Source organism: Equus caballus, chromosome 2, assembly GCF_041296265.1.
Source record: "Equus caballus isolate H_3958 breed thoroughbred chromosome 2, TB-T2T, whole genome shotgun sequence".
In the NCBI taxonomy this organism is placed as follows: domain Eukaryota; kingdom Metazoa; phylum Chordata; class Mammalia; order Perissodactyla; family Equidae; genus Equus; species Equus caballus.
The window spans coordinates 54,167,992-54,185,896 of record NC_091685.1 but is presented as its reverse complement, the minus strand read 5'-3'; the positions used below and the strand labels follow the sequence as shown (position 1 = coordinate 54,185,896).

The 17,905-nt window shown below is 51.4% G+C and overlaps 1 protein-coding gene across 3 annotated transcripts; it reads left to right on the top strand.

Moving 5' to 3' along the window:
* Positions 1-4,824: 4,824 nt before the first annotated feature.
* LOC138923255 (solute carrier family 41 member 3-like) lies at positions 4,825-17,514 on the top strand. 3 transcript variants are annotated; one of them, XM_070261195.1, is made up of 6 exons: positions 4,825-5,185; positions 8,001-8,145; positions 9,716-9,795; positions 11,916-12,050; positions 16,056-16,204; positions 16,656-17,514. In XM_070261195.1, exons 1-6 carry the CDS (start codon positions 5,041-5,043, stop codon positions 16,866-16,868), a joined length of 867 nt encoding a protein of 288 aa, XP_070117296.1. In that variant the 5' UTR covers positions 4,825-5,040; the 3' UTR covers positions 16,869-17,514. The 3 variants fall into 3 exon arrangements, with proteins under 3 accessions (XP_070117296.1, XP_070117294.1, XP_070117297.1); XM_070261193.1 differs by having other exon boundaries at positions 4,855-5,185; positions 16,056-16,705; XM_070261196.1 differs by lacking the exons at positions 4,825-5,185; positions 8,001-8,145 and adding an exon at positions 9,467-9,588 and having other exon boundaries at positions 16,056-16,718.
* Positions 17,515-17,905: the final 391 nt, after the last annotated feature.

The following is a 17,905-nucleotide window of genomic DNA, read 5'->3' as shown; positions in this document are numbered from 1 at the left end:
GGATAAGGGGTTAATATCCAAAACACAGAAAGAACTCATACATCTCAACAGCAAAAAAAATCAGCAACCCAATTAAAAAGGCGGGCAAAAGATCTGAGCAGCGATTTCTCCAAAGAAGGTATAGGGATGGCCAACAGGCATATGGAAAGGGACTCAACATCATTAGCGATCAGAGAAATGCAAATCACAACTACAAGGAGATGTCACCTTACTCTGGTCAGAATGGCTCTAATTAACAAGACAAGAGACAAGTGTCAGAGAGGATGTGGAGAGAAGGGAACTCTCCTGCACTGCTGGTGGGAGGGCAGACTGGTGCAGCCACTATGGAAAGCAGGATGGAGTATCCTCAGAAAACTAAGAATACATCTACCTACCATATGTATGATCCAGCTAGCCCACTGCTGGCTATTCATCCAAAGAACTTGAAAACACCAATGCAGAAAGACACATGCACCCCTAGGTTCACTGCAGCATTATTCACAACAGCCAGAACTTGGAAGCAACCTAGGTGCCCATCAAGGGAAGAATGGATAAAGAAGATGTGGTATGTATACACGATGGAATGCCACTCGGCCCTAAGAAATGATGAGATCCGACCATTTGTGACAACGTGGATGGACCTTGTGGGTATTACGTGAAGTGAAATAAATCAGAGGGAGAAAGTCAAACACCAAACACCGTGTGATCTCACTCATAAGTAGAAGATAAAAACAACGACAAACACACACAGAGCAAAGGAGATTGGATTGGTGGTTACCATAGGGGGAGGGGGGGAGGGGAGAGAGCCAAAGGGGTGATGAGGCTCACGTGTGAGGTGACGGACTATAATTAGTTTTCGGGTGGTGAACACGATGTAATCTACACAGAATTCGAAATATATTACAACGTACATCTGAAAGCTATATCATCTTAGAATCCACTGTTACTGCAATAAAATAAAATAAATTAAATTAAAATAAAGAAGTGTAGGAGGCTCAAGAGGCTAACAGGCTTTTGAAAAGTTATTCTAGGGATTTTTATGGCTTAGCTCAGGGCGGCAGACACCAGCCTGAGACACAGCTGTGACACAGCCACTAACTTCAACTCAACTATATTCCGACTGGAGGGAAATCAAAACTACTGTCATCATAATTTATGGAAGGCTTCACTTTGTGCCAGATCCTGTGCCGACTGCTTTGCACCAACTGTCTCATTTAATCCTCACATCCAAAAGGTAGGTTACCGTTATTCTCCCCATTGTAAAGGTGAGGAGGCGGGAGCAGAAAGATGGCAATCTGCCTGGAATTCACAGAAGGATTCTCTAGGTAATGACATGACCTTCGGACAAGATTTCAAGGTTTAACACATTACAGTGGAGATGCAGATCCCAGTATCACAGAACGTGAAAAACACTGAGTCCTGCCAAATGTATTAAAACACTAATTATGGATCCTCACAATCTCTTGGCCTGTTTTCTCAGATGAGGGAAAACCCAGCGTGAAAAACTGTTGATGAGATGTCTGCAGAGGAGGACTACGTCTGGTCTTTAAAGCCGGGAACTATCCCAGTAGATTCTGAGTCAGTGGGTCCAGAGTAGGCCTTGAGCGTCTCTGTTCTTTTCAAAAGCCCCACAGGCTACACTTCCGCGCCCTTGGAGTTGGGAAGTACAGTCATGCCCTACATCGGGACGTTTCAGTCAACAACGGGGGTCCCATATGGCCTAGGTGTGTAGGAGGCTCTGCCATCCAGGTTTAGGAACTCCGTGGTGTTTGCACAGTCTCGAGATTGCCTGACCATGACACACTCCTCAGAACTTATCCCCACCGTTAAGCAAAGCATGACTATACGGCCTTGGATTCTCCACGGTCCCAGACCCTGCACTCTTTAGATGACTGCACACGCAGAGGGCACCGTGTCTGAGGCAGAGAGCAGCTGGAATCACAAAAGCTCTCGACAGAGAGTCAAGGAAAGGCGTGCTCTGCTTACACGACTCTCTACTTTTCTCTGGGTCTGAACCATTTCATAGCTAATCTGCTTTTTTTAACCGAGCAGCTTTGCCAAAAAAAAAAAAAAAGAAAAACAAAAAGGTTACCAACAAACACTAAACAAACCAATATAAACAATACATATTAAATAAGCCTAACCCTACTATGCTACTGAAAAGGCTTTTATTTCCCTGGGATAATTTGGACAGCATTAGATTGTTTTACCAAGAGCAGCCAAGTCGAGGGAGATTATTTCTAATTCCACAGTGCTGCAGATGCGGTCAGTAGCAACTGCAAGCCGGAAAGGAAACTAAGCAAAGTTGGGTGTAATCCATTCAAGTTCACACGTTTCACCAGGGACAGCCTCCAAGCCTTGAATACTTAGGTATGCATTTATCCATTTCTTTAATCAACCACTACTAACGCCTACTAAAGGCCAGACACTGCCCGAAGTAGTTTACGGATATGAAATATCCTCTAACCTTTACACTCACCTACGGAGTGTGTATGATAATCAACCCCGTTTTACAGATCAGGAAACTGACACACAGAATGGTACAGTAACTTGCCCAAGTTCACACAGTCCGTAGGTGGCAGAGCCAGGACCCATTTGACAGAGTCTGGCTCCGGAGGCCACGTTCTGAATCACCACGCTCAGTCTCCAAAAACCTATAGAAAGCGCCAGCCTCAATCGAAAAGTTTTGTTTTCCCCACCCTACAGTCCCTACGCGGCCCCAGTCTCCAGGGCATTCTTTCAGCTCCTCTGACAGGCCCTACTCCTCCCTTGCCATGTCCCAACACTCTCCAGCACAAGTCCTCCTTGTCTTTTAGGCCTCTGCTCTCAGCTTCAACATCACTGCCTAAGTCACAAAGTCTAACAGGAAATGCCGTCTTTCTCAACACTCAACACAAATTTGCTTTTACGTATCTCCTAGGTAATTGGTTGCTGCCTGTCTGTCCTTTCCAACCAGGCTGTGAGGGCCAGTACGTCAAACAACCTGTCAGTCTTGCTCACCAAGTGTCCAGGCCACTGAACACGCACCGACCAGAGGAAAGGAAGGACTTGTCCCAACGTCAACTCTCCAGACTTTCTGTGGAAGGAGGGAACGAACGGAGCACCCTCCAGCCTCACGCTTTCTTTGCCAGACTTTCAAGTGTGGGGCACATACCTGTGCTCACAACGCTCCCCGGACAGCCCCCACTGCACCCCTAACAGGTAGACTTCTGCACAGTCACGGGCTTTGGAAAGCACTGGCTCTGCACACAACTATTATGTGGCCCTCGACAGGCCACTTCCCCTGAACCGGCCTGAGCTTCAGGGCCACAACATGCTTCGTGAAAACCCCAACGGAACGTAGCCTCGAAAAGTGGGAGACCTGCACTCCTCAGAACGCCTCGAGACCAGTGTCCTTATCGACTTCGCGTCTGTCCTTCCAAGAAGCCGAGACCACGGGTGGCGCTTCAGCGCCCGACTCCCGGGCACCGCACGCCCAGGCTGGCCCCGTGCCCGGCACACACCGCCCGTTCCACGAACGCCTGAAGCGCACGAAGAGGCCCCCTCGCTCCCCGCGCCGCACAGCTGTCCCGCGACCTGACGGGCACCTCTGGGCGCACAAGCCTATTCCTCAGGGACACGCTCGCCTCCCACCAGCCCCCACGCCCACGCCCCCCAGGTACCTCTCTCAGATGGCATCATCTTCGCGGGCGCCCTGGTCGTCCGTGTCCGGCGAGCAGGAAGAGCGGGAGCTGAAGGACGGCCTCCTCAGGCTAGCGGCCGTGGCCGTGGAGGGCCCGGGCTGCTGTGCCCAGCGGGGACACGGAGCGGCGTCCACGGACGCCTGGGGAACGGACGAGCCCGGCCCGGGAGAGAGCGGCACAGCGCGGCCGGACTCCGCCGGGCTCGGCTCTGGGCAGGCAGGCGCGGCTCGCCGACGCCTCCCACGCCTCCCAGGACGGCGGCCCAGCAGCCGCGCGCTCCTCTCCTCGCGCGCGCGCGCGCGCGCCGCCGCCCAGACGCTGCCAGGCCGTTGCCCCGCCCCCCCTCTGGCGGTGGACTGCGGACAGCGACAGGGACACCCTCCTGGCAGAACTCCTGCGGCCCCGCCCACCCGCTTCGGTCCTTCGCGGAGCGGGAAGATGCGCTGACAGGGACGCAGGGTGTCTGTCTTCTGCTGGTCATGCCTGGTGTGCACGTGGCTGGGTGGAGGCGGGGCCCCAGTGCTCTGTCTGGTCAGAGGAAGGGCAGAACAAGTGTGCCACATCTCCCAAGACAACAGAGCCAGGAGACGCTTGGCACGAAGTCTCTGAAAACCATAAAACCGAATGATTCAGAAGGCCTGGCCTTGTAGAGAATGCCAGTCCTAGCTCCCCATTTTACAGCTAAGCAAACGGAAGCCCAGAGATGAGGTCAGCTCAGCAGCATGGACATAACTGGAATCGTCCAAAGATATGTGAAAGTTCAGAAATGTCGCTGGTGACTCACAGTATGACCTCAATTTGACTGTGACATAAAGCCAGGTAGTGGCGGAGGTGGTTTTTAATGAGTGCTCTCCAAGTGGTGGTGTCCCCATGTGAAGTCCCTGTGGGATTGTCACCAGACCACGAGCTTGGCCGTGTAAACTCAGATTCACTTAGAACTGACATTTCAGAAGAGAGAAAGTAGCTGTGACCTGGTCACAAAAGAGGGCAAGAACTGTGGCCAGTGGTGGCTTCTTTAAGAAGGCATTGAGGTGACATTTCTAATATGTTTAGAGTCACAGAATATGGGGTGAAGTGTTAAAATGCCAGTAGCCAAGATACAAAGTATCTTCTTAAAGATCCACATGACATGCTGTTGGATTAAGTCCTGGGCAGCGGATGAGGAGCTGGATCACGTGTGACAGCTGCCTCAGAGCGGAAAGTGGGGCTCGGGTGGCGTGGCGGCCATGAAAGTGTGCCTCTCAGGTCTCCTGCACTGCACGGGGCTCCAGTCTGGGCTGGTGTGGGTAGAGGCGAGTGACTGAGCAGCCTCCTTCCCACCATCTCATCCTGCACCTCCTCCCGGGCGCTGTGCGCCTCCTCTCTCCTCTCTGCAGGGATGCTCATGGTCTGCATAGTGATTGGCGCTCGAAAGCTTGGGATCAACCCAGACAACATCGCTACACCCCTTGCAGCCAGCCTGGGAGACCTCGTCACGTTGTCCATCCTGGCTTTCGTTAGCAGCTTCTTCTATAAACACAGAGGTATGGGGGACCGAGGAGGAGGGGCTCACCAGCATGGTGGGGTGGGGACATTTGCAGCCAGCTGGCAGCAGCCAAATTGGGCAGAGTTCCCTCAGAAAGGAACCTACGATGTCTGTCATGGAGTCAGAAATCCTTTTACAGAGACAAACTCGGCGTCATCGCAATTTCAAGGTGTTCTGCAGCAAGAGCCTCAGACCCTCCCAGCTGTGTTAGAAGGGGCCGAGCTGCTCAGGGCAGCAGAGGCAGAGGCTGTGAGTGTCCTCCTTAGGACAGGGTGCACCAGGATGCCTGGGGGGCCTGAGACTGGCCTGGCTACTTTCAAAGCATCCTGGCAGGTGACAGTGCCTCCTTGGGAAGGCAGTTCACACTGGACACATAAACCACGCAAGCAACGACTCCAAGAGGGAGCGTCACTGCCATGGGCAGCAGCAGCACGTAACTGTCCTTGCAGGCGCCAGGCAGGAGAAGCCCAAGGCTCCTCAGAAGGTGGCCCCGTGACATGGTCAGCCGCCAAGGGAGGTGTTCACACAGCTTGTGGCAACAGGGCCTCAAGGCCAGAGGCCCTCACTCCACGAGAGGCCGTCGCCCTCCTCAGGTTTGCCCTGGGGCACAGAGCCTTGCCAGTGTCTGGGGCGGTGTGGGCAGACAGTGTCCCCCTTGCCTGAATGATCTCCCCTGCGGGACTTCTGCAGCTGACCACTCCCCCCGGGTGTTAGTTTTCCTGTCCACCTGGTGTGTCTCACTGCGATGGCTGCACATGTTGTTGGGATCTAGTGAATGTTGATTCTGAGCGTGGTCACATCCAAATGCCTGTAGCTTAAATGAGTGGAGTGGATGGGGCTGAAGACAGTGGGTAACGGTGGGGCATGTGGTGGCGGTCACTTAGAGGAAATGCCCTTGACAAAGGCGCAGCTGCAGCAAAGCTCCAAGTTATCGTTGCCCAGGGATTTAAGATGACCCAGTTTTTACGTGTTGTCAACTGAAGCAGACCAACGAAACAAGTGTGACTGAGAGTAGGACAGCGCTGGGATTGCTTCTGTCCCACCTCTGGGACTGTCTCTTCGCCATCCTGGGAATTGCTTACCGCTAACAATATGGAGTGGTTTGAGGGAGTCTCAAACTTCATGGAAGTGGCAGTGAAGAGCTAATAAGAGGACGACCTAATTTTATTTTTAAACCAAACTGAATTTCAAAGAAGATTTGTGTATGGGTTAGTTAATCAAGTGCGATTTGCAAAATAAATGTGAGTCACAGGCCTCCCCAGACCCTGCCCCTCCACCCACACTGAGCTCCTGCTGAAATAGTGCGTATCTGCACACATGGCTCAGTAGGTGTTGAACTGTTATTACACCATCTGTCTCTCCAATTAGACTGAATTTATCTTGGGTGCACCCTGGGGACTCACCAGGCCTGGCATGTGTCAGGTAAGTCTTCACTGGCTGAGGAGTGAGCCCTTGACCATCACACCTCCCAGTGTAGTTGGGAAGAGACCATGTGCAGAGGAAGGATTCGTCACTGTGCCGGGAGAATAGGAGGTGGAACCTCTCCCAGGGCTTCTGAGTAGTTCTAGGAAAATTAGACTAGATGCAGATTTTCCTGCTTCTGGAGGCTGCTGTTTCTCGGAGCCTTTTAGATTTTAGACTTGCTGAGCGCTTGCTGGGTCCACCTCCTCTCTCCTGGGATGGCAAAGAAGCCAACCGCTTCCATCATGAAGCACTTTGTAGCCAGCCTTGGGTACCTGTGGCCTGTCTTTCCTTCCAGCTGCCCAAGGAGATGGGCCTCCCTGTGGCAGAAGAATGGACCATGATTGTTTAGCGCAGAGAAGGGCAAGAGGGGCATGCTCTTCATGATGCTCCCCAGAGAAAGGGGACGTGTGACACACACTCATGCCTGGATCCTTCTCAGTACTAGGGCTGCCTTGGCAGAGGGGCATGTACCACCTTGAGCCTGCCCTTGGGGGTGTGTCCGGGGATGAGAGGACAGTCGTAGAGAAAGCTGATGTCTTGTGTGCTTGTGGAAGGTGAACTCACACACTCACAATACAAGACAGGAAGGGAGTGAGCAAGAGTGTTACCCATGTGCATTCCCAAGTGCATAAGGCCCCGGCCTGGCCTGGCCTCAGGTACAGCAGGCTGATCCAGACCCAGATCTGCTTCATGGCTCTCACTAGTTGGAGAAGATGATACAGGGACACGAGTAGCCACAAAGCTGGCCATGGTCTGGGCCCAATGAGAAACACGGCTGCTGAGGATGTCACTCCTCAGCCGGGAGCAGGACAGCCATCACTAACCAACTCTGGCTTCCCACAGACCCAGGCTGTAGCCTTGACTTCACTGCTTGGTAGCTCGTGTCCTGGGCAGGCCACCTTTTTACACTGCAGTCTCCTTGCATGGCTATCTGAGTGGGTTTGTTGAGAATATGAAATGACTTTGTACCCAGGAGGTGCCGAGCACAGTGCTGGCCTGTGGTCATGACCTCATAAATGGAACCATTACAGTAATAATAAGTTTGGGGTGGGAGGAGATGGAGGAGGGTCCTTACGTCAGGAAAATAGCAAAAAAGTCAGAGAAGTGAAGGTGAATGTGGCAGGAATTGAGGACAGAGGAGCTTCTCCAGCTGCTTAACAGGATGGTGAAAATCCTTTGGAAGGGACGTTGGGATGGGCCACCATAACCTACTGAGGACAGAGGCATCTCCTCAGACCTCTGCTGCCTTTAGTTCCCAGCCCACCTCTCGTCTCTGCAAGCCAGGCCCCCGCCTGCCAGGCCGTGCCCGTGTGCTCTGGCGTGCATCTCCTTTCTCTTTCTCTTCCCAGACAGTCGGCATCTGACGCTGCTGGTCTGCATCGGCTTCACGGCCTTGACCCCTGTGTGGGTCCTCATTGCCAAGCAAAACCCACCCATCGTGAAGATTCTGAAGTTTGGGTGGTTCCCAATCATCCTAGCGATGGTCATCAGCAGGTGAGCATGGGCGAGAGCCACTGCCCTCTCTGTCCTCCTCCCCATGCCACCCCCTGCCCTCTGTGAGAGCCCGGGAGCCCCTGGAGCGAGGGCGGCACTTCCTGCCTCAGTGGTCACGGTGGGAGTGCACTGTGGTGTAGGCTCCTTCACTAACTCCTGCTGCCGGCTGAGTCACACCTCTTTACTCTTCTCTCCCTCTCTCTCACCATCACCTCTAGACCTTATTTATTCTGAGAGGCAGTCCTGTTTACAACTGCCAGAGCTCCATGGAGCTGGGAAGAGCCAGACCTGGAAGTGTCAGATGAGTGCACTGGTGCCACAGCCCCTGCCCTGTTGTGGCACTGTAGGATACTGGGTCTCCCACTGTGGGATACTGGGTCTCCCACTGTCCCACTGTAGGATACTGGGTCTCCCACTGTGGGATACTGGGTCTCCCACTGTCCCACTGTAGGATACTGGGTCTCCCACTGTGGGATACTGGGTCTCCCACTGTCCCACTGTAGGATACTGGGTCTCCCACTGTGGGATACTGGGTCTCCCACTGTCCCACTGTAGGATACTGGGTCTCCCACTGTGGGATACTGGGTCTCCCACTGTCCCACTGTGGGATACTGGGTCTCCCACTGTCCCACTGTAGGATACTGGGTCTCCCACTGTGGGATACTGGGTCTCCCACTGTCCCGCTGTAGGATACTGGGTCTCCCACTGTAGGATACAGGGTCTCCCACTGTAGGATACAGGGTCTCCCGCTCCCCTGCTGCCACAGCTCTTGCTGGCCTGGACCCCTGCTTAGGCTGCAAGGAGCCCTTCACCTGGCCTCCAGGCGATGGCTCTGTGAATACGTTTCCACAGCGTGGCTGCTGCTGGAACCCAGAAAGGCTGAGATTAGTCCTCCTGGGCCCACAGGCCCTCTGCTGAACCCAGGTCTTCCGTTCTCCAGCCCATCCTCAAGGGTCCTTTCCACTAGTAGATCCTGACAGGGGCTACCCCACCTCTTTCTGAGGTGCTTTTCTACACTTTGACTCTCAGGGAAAAGAGATTCTGGTCTAGGTGTCTTTGCTTCCAGAAGGCTCTTGGGCTCCTTACAGAAGTTGATGTCACTTCTCCAGGCCTCTAGGGATGGGGCAGCCGTTGCTCAACTCCAGGGGCTGGTGGGAGTGAAATCTTACTGCGGCATCTTCCAAGAGCAAGGGGCATGAGATGATACTCACGCAGGTTCCGTTTTTTGCTAAAGACTAGCTCAGTTGCAGTTCCGGGGCTGTCATGTCACAGAGCCAAGTAAGTCACCTCGGAAAGAAGTGTGTTGTTTGTTTTTAATGGGCTGATGTTATCTGATGGGCCTTCTGGAACAGCTGAGACTCAGAATAGTGCTGGAGACGCATGTGCGGGGTGCACAGGGCACCCAGGAGACCTGCTCGGCTTCGACAGATGTTTTATGTAGGGGTAAGAAAAGCGTCTGCTAAGCTGGGTGTTTACTAAGGCTGATAAGGCAGTTTGTATAGAGAAGGTTTGCAAGGCCAGCTTCAAGCTTAACCTCTAATCGTTTGACTGCCATCTGCTCTCTCTCCAGTTTTGGAGGGCTCATCTTGAACAAAACCATTTCTAAACCGCAGTTCAAAGGCATGGCTGTGTTTACTCCTATCATATGTGGTAGGTATTGGGGATCCCTGTTACATGGGGTCCTTGGGTTGGGTTGGCCCCCAGGGCCTGGGTGGTGGGACCTGAGTAGCAATGACTTCAAAGATCCAGCCCCAGGCCCTTGGAGGCAGAGTCGGGAAGCTGAGCTGTGCCCATGCTGCTGCTGGGCGGGGGCTGCTGGGGCTGGTTTTCCTCAGCCAGAAGGAGACCCCAGGGGAGAAAGCCCTGCCCCCTGCTCCACTGGCACATGCCCCGTTCCTCATAGGTGCGCCTGAGACTTGAACTTCCCGCAGAGCTAAATCCCGTGCCTTGAAGGCACACACAGTTTAACCCAGGCTTTGCGGCACCTGCTGACGGAATGTGGTCTTCAGAACGGGAGTGTTGGCTTCTCATAGTTTTTCTTTTATTTTAACTTAGAGTTATTGATGACATTTAAAACTCAGACATTTACACATAGAAATCTGGATTTCTCTCTTCTTAAGAAGTAAGGCTATGACAATACTGGGTTTACATTGCTGGTAGGACTGGAATCAGCTGCTATCAAGGCAGGACCTATGCTGTCCAATTTGCCTCAGTCCTCTCCATTCCCTATTGTGTGCCACCCAACCCTTCACTGATTCACCTTCTAGGCTTAGACCCTGTGGACATTTGTGGCGAGGACCCTTCTTTTAACCAAAGCTTGGTTTATGTCCAGTTTCTGATAAGGCTTTGTAAATGGGACTGACTGGTCAGGAGAGGAACCAAACAGAACTTATTGCACGGTTTGCTTGATGGCCAGGCCCTGGCCTTCTGGGACTGCAGAAATAGGTTTCAGATGCCCTTGGGCACCATCCCCCCAACCTCTGTAGGAACCGAGGCCTGTGTTCCTTGTATGTTGGGCCACCCAGCAGGTCTACACCCCGACAGAGTTGCACAGGGCCTGTTCCTAGCACAATGCCTGGCCATTAGGAAGGAAGAGAGCAATAGCTAAGTCCAGTCCAGATGGCCATAAGCTTGGAAACATTTCCTTGGATGTCACCAACTCAGATGCCTGTAGAGGCCAGTCAGGCAATCTGAACGAGTTAAGCAGGTAAGACAGGAACCAGGCAGTAAGGAGTGGCGAGGCCCAGGGAACACTGCGGGACACGTCCGTGCTGTGAGGGGAGTGGTGCCTGCTCAGCTTCAGCCAGTTCTCCCTGGTGGGACGGAGGTCCAGAGCTGCCTGAGCTTATTTGTTAGAAGCCAGGAATCAGCGTGAAGGGACTAATTTGTAAAGGCTGCCAATTAATTTGAGTTATTTTTTCCTTCTTTTGAATTCGTGTGTGGGCCAAGCAAAGTAGATCCACAGACTATCGTCTGCATCCTCTGGAGAAGCCAGGGCAGTGGGTCTCCACCACTGGGGCACATCTGGTCCAGTGAGGGATTGTTCTCTGTGGGACTGGGGAAGTAGAATGGGGGCAAACCACTCCCCCTCTGAAGGAGACGGTCACCATGGGCAGCCCCTTTTCTCTGCCAGCCCAAAGGCTGTCTCTTGCAGAAGGAGCTCAGTGTGACCTTGTCAGCCCTCTGGCCCTGGCACGATCAGCTCCCTGGGGGAGCCGGGAGCCTCAGCAATAAGCACCAGCTCTGTCGCCATAGGATCATCTCTCTCTCCCCTCGCCTCTCTTCCCACTCTTCTCTTTCCTTTTCCCACCTTGAGGTGAAAAAAATCCCTTTTATTTTCTCAGATATTCCAGTCTGTAGTCCGGTTCCTGTCACTTCCTATGTCTTTGAGTGGCTTATGAAGATATCCTCCCATAGACTCTCCATCCACTCTCTCCCCTCCCTCACCTCTCTCCTCCCTCTCTTCCTCCCACTTTCCCTCCCCCAACAAATGTGTGTCGAGAACCTCATTGGACAGTCACACTTCCTTTGTGTTAAGAGGTGCCCGCTGTCAAGGTGATGTAATTACTGCCTTGATACCTCACTCATGAGGTCCAGGCCATTCTTGCTTGGTGCCAAACAAGGTCTGTGGTCAAGTGGGAGGGAAGGAAAGGAGATCAAGTGCTGAGTCAGTCAAGGAAGTCTCCGTGGAGGAGGTGGACTTGAAATAAGGGATAGAACACAGAGACTGGCATAAAGAAGGGGAAACCAGGTTCTTTGTCTCCTTACAGGTGTTGGTGGCAATCTGGTGGCCATTCAGACCAGTCGGATCTCCACCTACCTGCACACATGGAGCACGCCTGGGGTCCTGCCCCTCGGGATGAAAAAGTTCTGGCCTAACCCGTGCTCCACTTTCTGCACCTCAGGTGGGTCTGGTATCTTCCGGAGGCCATGTAGCCATTTCTTTAAGTAAGTACAAATTGACGTCTTTGGAATCTGGTGTTTGTAGCAATGAATATCTAAGACCAGTGCTGACCTCAGCACAGATCCTCAAGGACAGAGCTCCTCCTCCCAGAGACCCGACACCCCAGCCTACTTTTAATTGATTCATTCATTCACTCAAATATTTACTGAATGTCTACCAGGCACTAGGTGTCCGTTACAGTGGTGAGACAGAGAAAGCTTTGTTCTTATCCTCGTGGATACACGTGCTCTAGAAGAGCAGGTAAACACACAAAAAAGAGCACATAACTGCAAATTGTATGTTCTAAAAGGCTAAAGCACAGGGTACAATGAAAAAGAATTGTAGGAGCTACTCAGACTGGGGTTGGGAAATTCCTCTCTGGGGATGAGCAGGGCTTGGTTGGGAAGGAGGCATGCTGGAGCAGAGAGCATTCGAGGCAGAGGGCACAGCCTGAGCAAAGGCCCCGAGGCAGGAAGGAGCTCGGTAAGTCTGAAGAACTGAAAGGTCAGTGAAACCTGGGCGTAATGAGCAAGGGAGAGGATGAGGGAAGCTGAGGCCGGAGAGGTGGGAAGGAGTCTCCAAGGTGTCTTGAAGCTTGAGGAGGCAGTCTGGATTCTTTTCAGAGAACCATTGGAGGTGTTTTTATCATTTTGTTACTTTGAAAAACTGGATTTTTTTTTTAATGTTTTTTTAAAAAATTAATTATTTTGAGGAAGACTAGCCCTGAGCTAACTGCTGCCAATCCTCCTCTTTTTGCTGAGGAAGACTGGCCCGGAGCTAACATCCATGCCCATCTTCCTCTACTTTATATGTGGGACGCCTCCCACAGCATGGCTTGACAAGCAGTGCCACGTCCGCACCCGGGGTCTGAACCGGTGAACCCCAGGCCGCTGAAGGGGAATGTGCGAACTTAACCGCTGCACCACTGGGCCAGCCTCTGGATCTTTTATCTCGCTACAATTTTTTTTAGCGTTTCCTTTCTGTTTCAATACCTTTAGCTATTCTTTTAGGGTAGGTCTGCTGGCACATTTCTGAAGGATGTTTTCACTGGATGTAAAATTCGGGGTTGATAGTTCTTTTCAACACTTGAAAAATGTGCCACTTCCTTCCGTCCTCCGTGGTTTCTGATGAGAAGTTGCTGTTGTGTGAATTATTTTTGCCGTATACGTAAGGTGTCATTTCTCTACTTTTTCTTTACTTTTTAGACTTTGGATTGTGATGTGCATTGGTGTGGATTTCTTGGAGTTCATTCAGCTCCTTGAATACATAAATTTATCTTTTGCCACATTGGGGGAAATTTTAAGCCATTGTTTCTTTGAATACGTTTTCAGCCCAACTCTCTTCCTCCTTTTCTTCTGATACTCTGATGATGTGAATGTTAGACATTTTTTACTCTCTCTTGTTTAGATTGACTAATTTCTATAGTTCTTTCTTCAAGTTCACAGATTCTTTCCTCTGTCCTCTCCGTCCTACTCATTGATCCCATTCATTGACTTGTTTGGGGCGTTTTGGCTATGGTATTTTTTCTGTTCTAAGATTTCTATATAGTTCTTTGTATCTTCTATTTCTTCTTTACTGAGATTTTCTATTTTTATTGTTTTTTCAAGTGTGTTTGTAATTGCTGGTTGAAGCATTTTATAATGGATTAATTAAAGTCATTTTCAGATAATTCTACCATCTGCGTCATCTCAGTGTTTGTCTTTGCTCATCAAGTTGAGGTTTTTCTTGCTCTAAGTGATTTTAGGTTGGATCCTGGACATTTGAGTTATTCTGTGATGAGCCTCTGGATGTCACTTACGTCTTCTCGGTGGACAGGGTATGCACTGCTTTCTTCCTGCCGGGGGTTGGAGGCAGGGGGTGTCCGGGGTCCCCTCTGTCTCCACTGACACCTAGGGGAGAGGAGTGCGTCCCTCCTGGGGGGCAGGGCGGGAACCCGTGCTCCGCTGATGTACCCAGCTGGGAGGGAGAGAGCACCTTGTTGTTGCTCCTCACATGGTCTTCACTGCTGTGGTTGTGGGGGCTCATGACCACTGGGCAGAGTGCCCCTTATTCCCCACTCAGCTTTCTCTTACACCACCTCATCCAGAGGCGTGTGTGCCACGTTCCACCTGGATGAGGGCGGAAGTCCAGGCGCCCCACTTGGCTTTTGCTGATAGAGATGGGGCTGCAGCTTTTCCTGTCATGTTTCGCTGGAGTAGAGCAGTTATCGTCTAAAAGTTCTCTGTTTTGCTATGCTGCCCCTTTTCTAGACCTTTGGCTAGAGAGAGCAGACTTTTGTTCACTGCCCATTTTTGACCTGTGCCCATTGACATCTCTGGGTTGCTGGCTCCTCCAGCACCCAGTCTGGGCTACAGGAGGCAAAAGAAACGACAACGACAACTCAGGGAGCTCACCACCAAGTTGTTCCCTGGGGCTCAAGGTCCTTGGCCAGCCTGCCTTTTCTCTCTACCTTTCAGAAACTTCTTATGTTTGTGTTATAGATAACGTCCAGGGTTTTTAGTTGTATTTAGTGAGAAGAATAGGAAGAACTGTGTTCTACCCCATCTTGTCTAGAAGTGGAAGTCCCCATTATATTTTCTGACTTGTCGTTTGTATATGGGAAAACTATTTACTTTCTACATTATTTATGTCCCTGTCTTACTTCAGGCTGCTATAACAGAATCATAGACTGAATTGCTTATAAACAAAAGAAATTTGTTTCTTGTAGTTCTGGTGGCTGGAAGTTCAAGATGAGTCACCTGCAGAGTCGGTGTCTGGTGAGGGCCTGCTTCCTCACCAGCTGTCTTGTCACTGTGTCCTCACATGGTGGAAGGGCTGTGGGGGCTCCCTGGGTCTCTTTTATCAGGACGCTGATTCCATTCATGAGGCTCCACCCTCAGGACCTAATCACCTCCCAAAGGCCCCGCCTCCTAACACCAGATAACATGTGGATTTGGGGGAGAAACAGAAGTTCAGTCTATAGCAGCACCTAAGTATTTTACTGAATCCTTATTGTTCATATAGTTTTTCTGTAGATTTTCTTGAATTTTAATGCCAGCAGCCGATAGTAATTATCTTGCTTCCACTGTAAATCTTTTGGAAAGAATCCTTTTGTACCGTGTCTGACTTTTTATCATGAATAAAGTTGGGTGCCCTGTGTGTTCTCACCCTCTCTCTACATGTTACTTTACAGGAGACTTTTTAACTTCTCGGCTACATACGGTTTTTGTTCCTTTTCCTCATTAAGTTGATGCAGCACGTTATTTTAACTTGGAGGCAAATGGAAACTTGCTTTTCATGGGAAATATTTCTGTGGGAGAAGGCCATCACATTCACATGTTACAGTTTTAATAAGAGTGTGGCTGCAGCGGGCTAAATCACGTTTCTTGCAGAATCTCCAACTCACAGAGTGCTGAAGCCTGAAGAGAATGTGCGGACAGGGTCCCAGCGGCTTCGCGTGAGGAAGGCGCTCCCCAAGGCCCTGGCGTGTGCCACCCTGCCGGGCTCGCTGACCCCACGCCTGAGCCTGCGCTCCTCAATAGCCCGAGCTCTCTGCCACTTTAAGCCACTTGCGCGCTCTTTTTTCTCTGCCTGGAATCCTCTCCCTGAGATTCAGATCTCAGCCTAAATGTCATCCCCTTGAGAAGGCTCCAGTCCCCAGTAGCTCATTCCCACTCCTGTAGACTTCATTATCTATCACATTACCCTGGTTTATTTTCTTCCTAGTACTAGTCACAGTTTGAAATGACCTTTCTTCTCTGTTTCTGCTACTTGATCCTGGTTTTTCTCTCTTCCTTAAAATGTCAGCTCCGTGAGTTAAGGGATAGGACTGTACCCCCATATGCTCGAACACGCCTGACACATGGTAGGTGCTCAGTAAACACTCGTGTAGTGATGAATGTGGATGCCTCACTGGAGACTGTCACCTGATAAAGTGGCCTCTGCTGCCAAGCAGGTTATGCAACCTCCTTGGTTCTGTTTCTTCTAGAAATCAATTCCATGTCAGCCCTAGTCCTGCTCTTTCTGGTGGTTCCAGGCCATCTGATTTTCTTCTGTGTCATCTACCTGGTGGAAGGCCATTCGGTCCCAAACAGCAAGACCTTTGTGGTGTTCTATCTACTAGCAGGGCTGATCCAGGTAAAGATGACCGCAGCAGCAGCAAAGCAACATTCTTTGGTCTGTCAGCCAGCAGGCTCTGTCCCCTGCCTGGATGAGATGCCGAAGGAGCGGGGGTGGGGGTTCCTGTACCTGCGGACACAGTTCCCATCTTCCAGGGGTCAAGTCAACTTGTTCCAGCCTAAAGGTGTGACCCAGACAGTGGCAGCAGGTCTGTGTAGCACCTCGGGATGCCCAGAGCATGGCCTGACCACAGGGAGGGAGTCTAGGCAAGCATGTGAGGATGGGCTCTCGGGCTTCTTCATGAGCTCAGAGCCGGGTGTCAGACCCCAAGAGAAGCTGGAAGAAGGGGACTGCCTGGGGTTGTCGTGTCCACCTTGGTGTCTTCCCTTGAAATCCGCTAGTATTTCTTGGCAACACTTGGCCTTCTGACTTGGTCATAATCTTTTGTGTCTGTTTGCTCTTATGACAGGTGACAATCCTGCTATACCTGGCGGAAGTGATGGTTCGGCTGACGTGGCACCATGCCCTGGATCCAGACAATCACTGTATTCCATACCTCACAGGGCTGGGGGACCTCCTAGGGACTGGCCTCCTGGCACTCTGCTTTCTTGTCAGCTGGGTATTGAGGAGCGAGGCAGAGCTAGTTGGCATCTCCGAACCGGTGTCGGGACCTCCTCAATGAGCCCAGGCAACCCCAGTTCAGTAGGATTTCACTCACACCAATGGGGCACAGAAGGCAGGTTCTCCCTGGCCGCCCTGCTCTGCAGTGGCCCTTTGTCAGTCTGCTGAGGAGGCTCACACACACCTTGACGCTGCAGTTGGAACCTGAACCCGTGATGGAGGCCTGAAATCACAAGCATTGTCTGTGATTGTGTGAGTGTGACTGCGCGTGCCTGGGTGTGAGTGTGTGCCCACATGCTGGGCGTGTGAATTGGTGTGCACGTGTGTGGAGAGTGGGGCACTCCAGCCTGAAGATGCTGAAGGAAGGAGGATGTCCCGCACGCTTTGGGGGATGTGTTCGCACCGTTCGTGCCCGTGCAGCGGAACTGGATTGGAGCGGGAAGGAGAGCATTGTGTGTCTGAGCCTCAGGGCTCTGAGCCGTGGCTTTCCTGCTGTCTTCACTGGACCCAGCGCCGCGGGCTGCTCTACTGGTGCGCCCTGCAGGTGTGTGCAGCTCTGCCCAGGACGGGCCTCCGCAGCCCTTGTCTGCTCCCAGCATTTAATCTTGTCACTGCTTTCTTTTTTTTTTACTTTCTCTTTTCGCAAAAACCTCTGTTTAGATTTTAATGATCAGAGAAGTATAAAATAAAACATAGATTGCATTGTACTTGGTCTGTTGTGTTTTTAAAGTTGGTTAGTGCAACCGTGAGATTGGGGTCTGTCAGCAACAAGAACCTCGGGCATTTCTCTAGGGCGGTGTTTCTCGAACTGGGCTCCAGCCTGGAAGCATCAACATCACCTGAAAACTTGTCATAAATGCAAATTATTAATCCTCCCTCCCCCTAGGCCTGCCAAATCAGAATGTCTGGAGGTGTAGCTGAGCAATGTGGGCTTAACAAGACCTCCAGGTGGTTCTGATGCACTCTCACATTTGAGAACCATGCTTCCGAACTCCATCTTTTCCTAAAAAAACATGTTCACTTCCTGTTTCTTATTGACTCATCATAACAACTTCAGCCATGGTTTGGGCTGAGGATTATTATCTTTATACAGTAAAA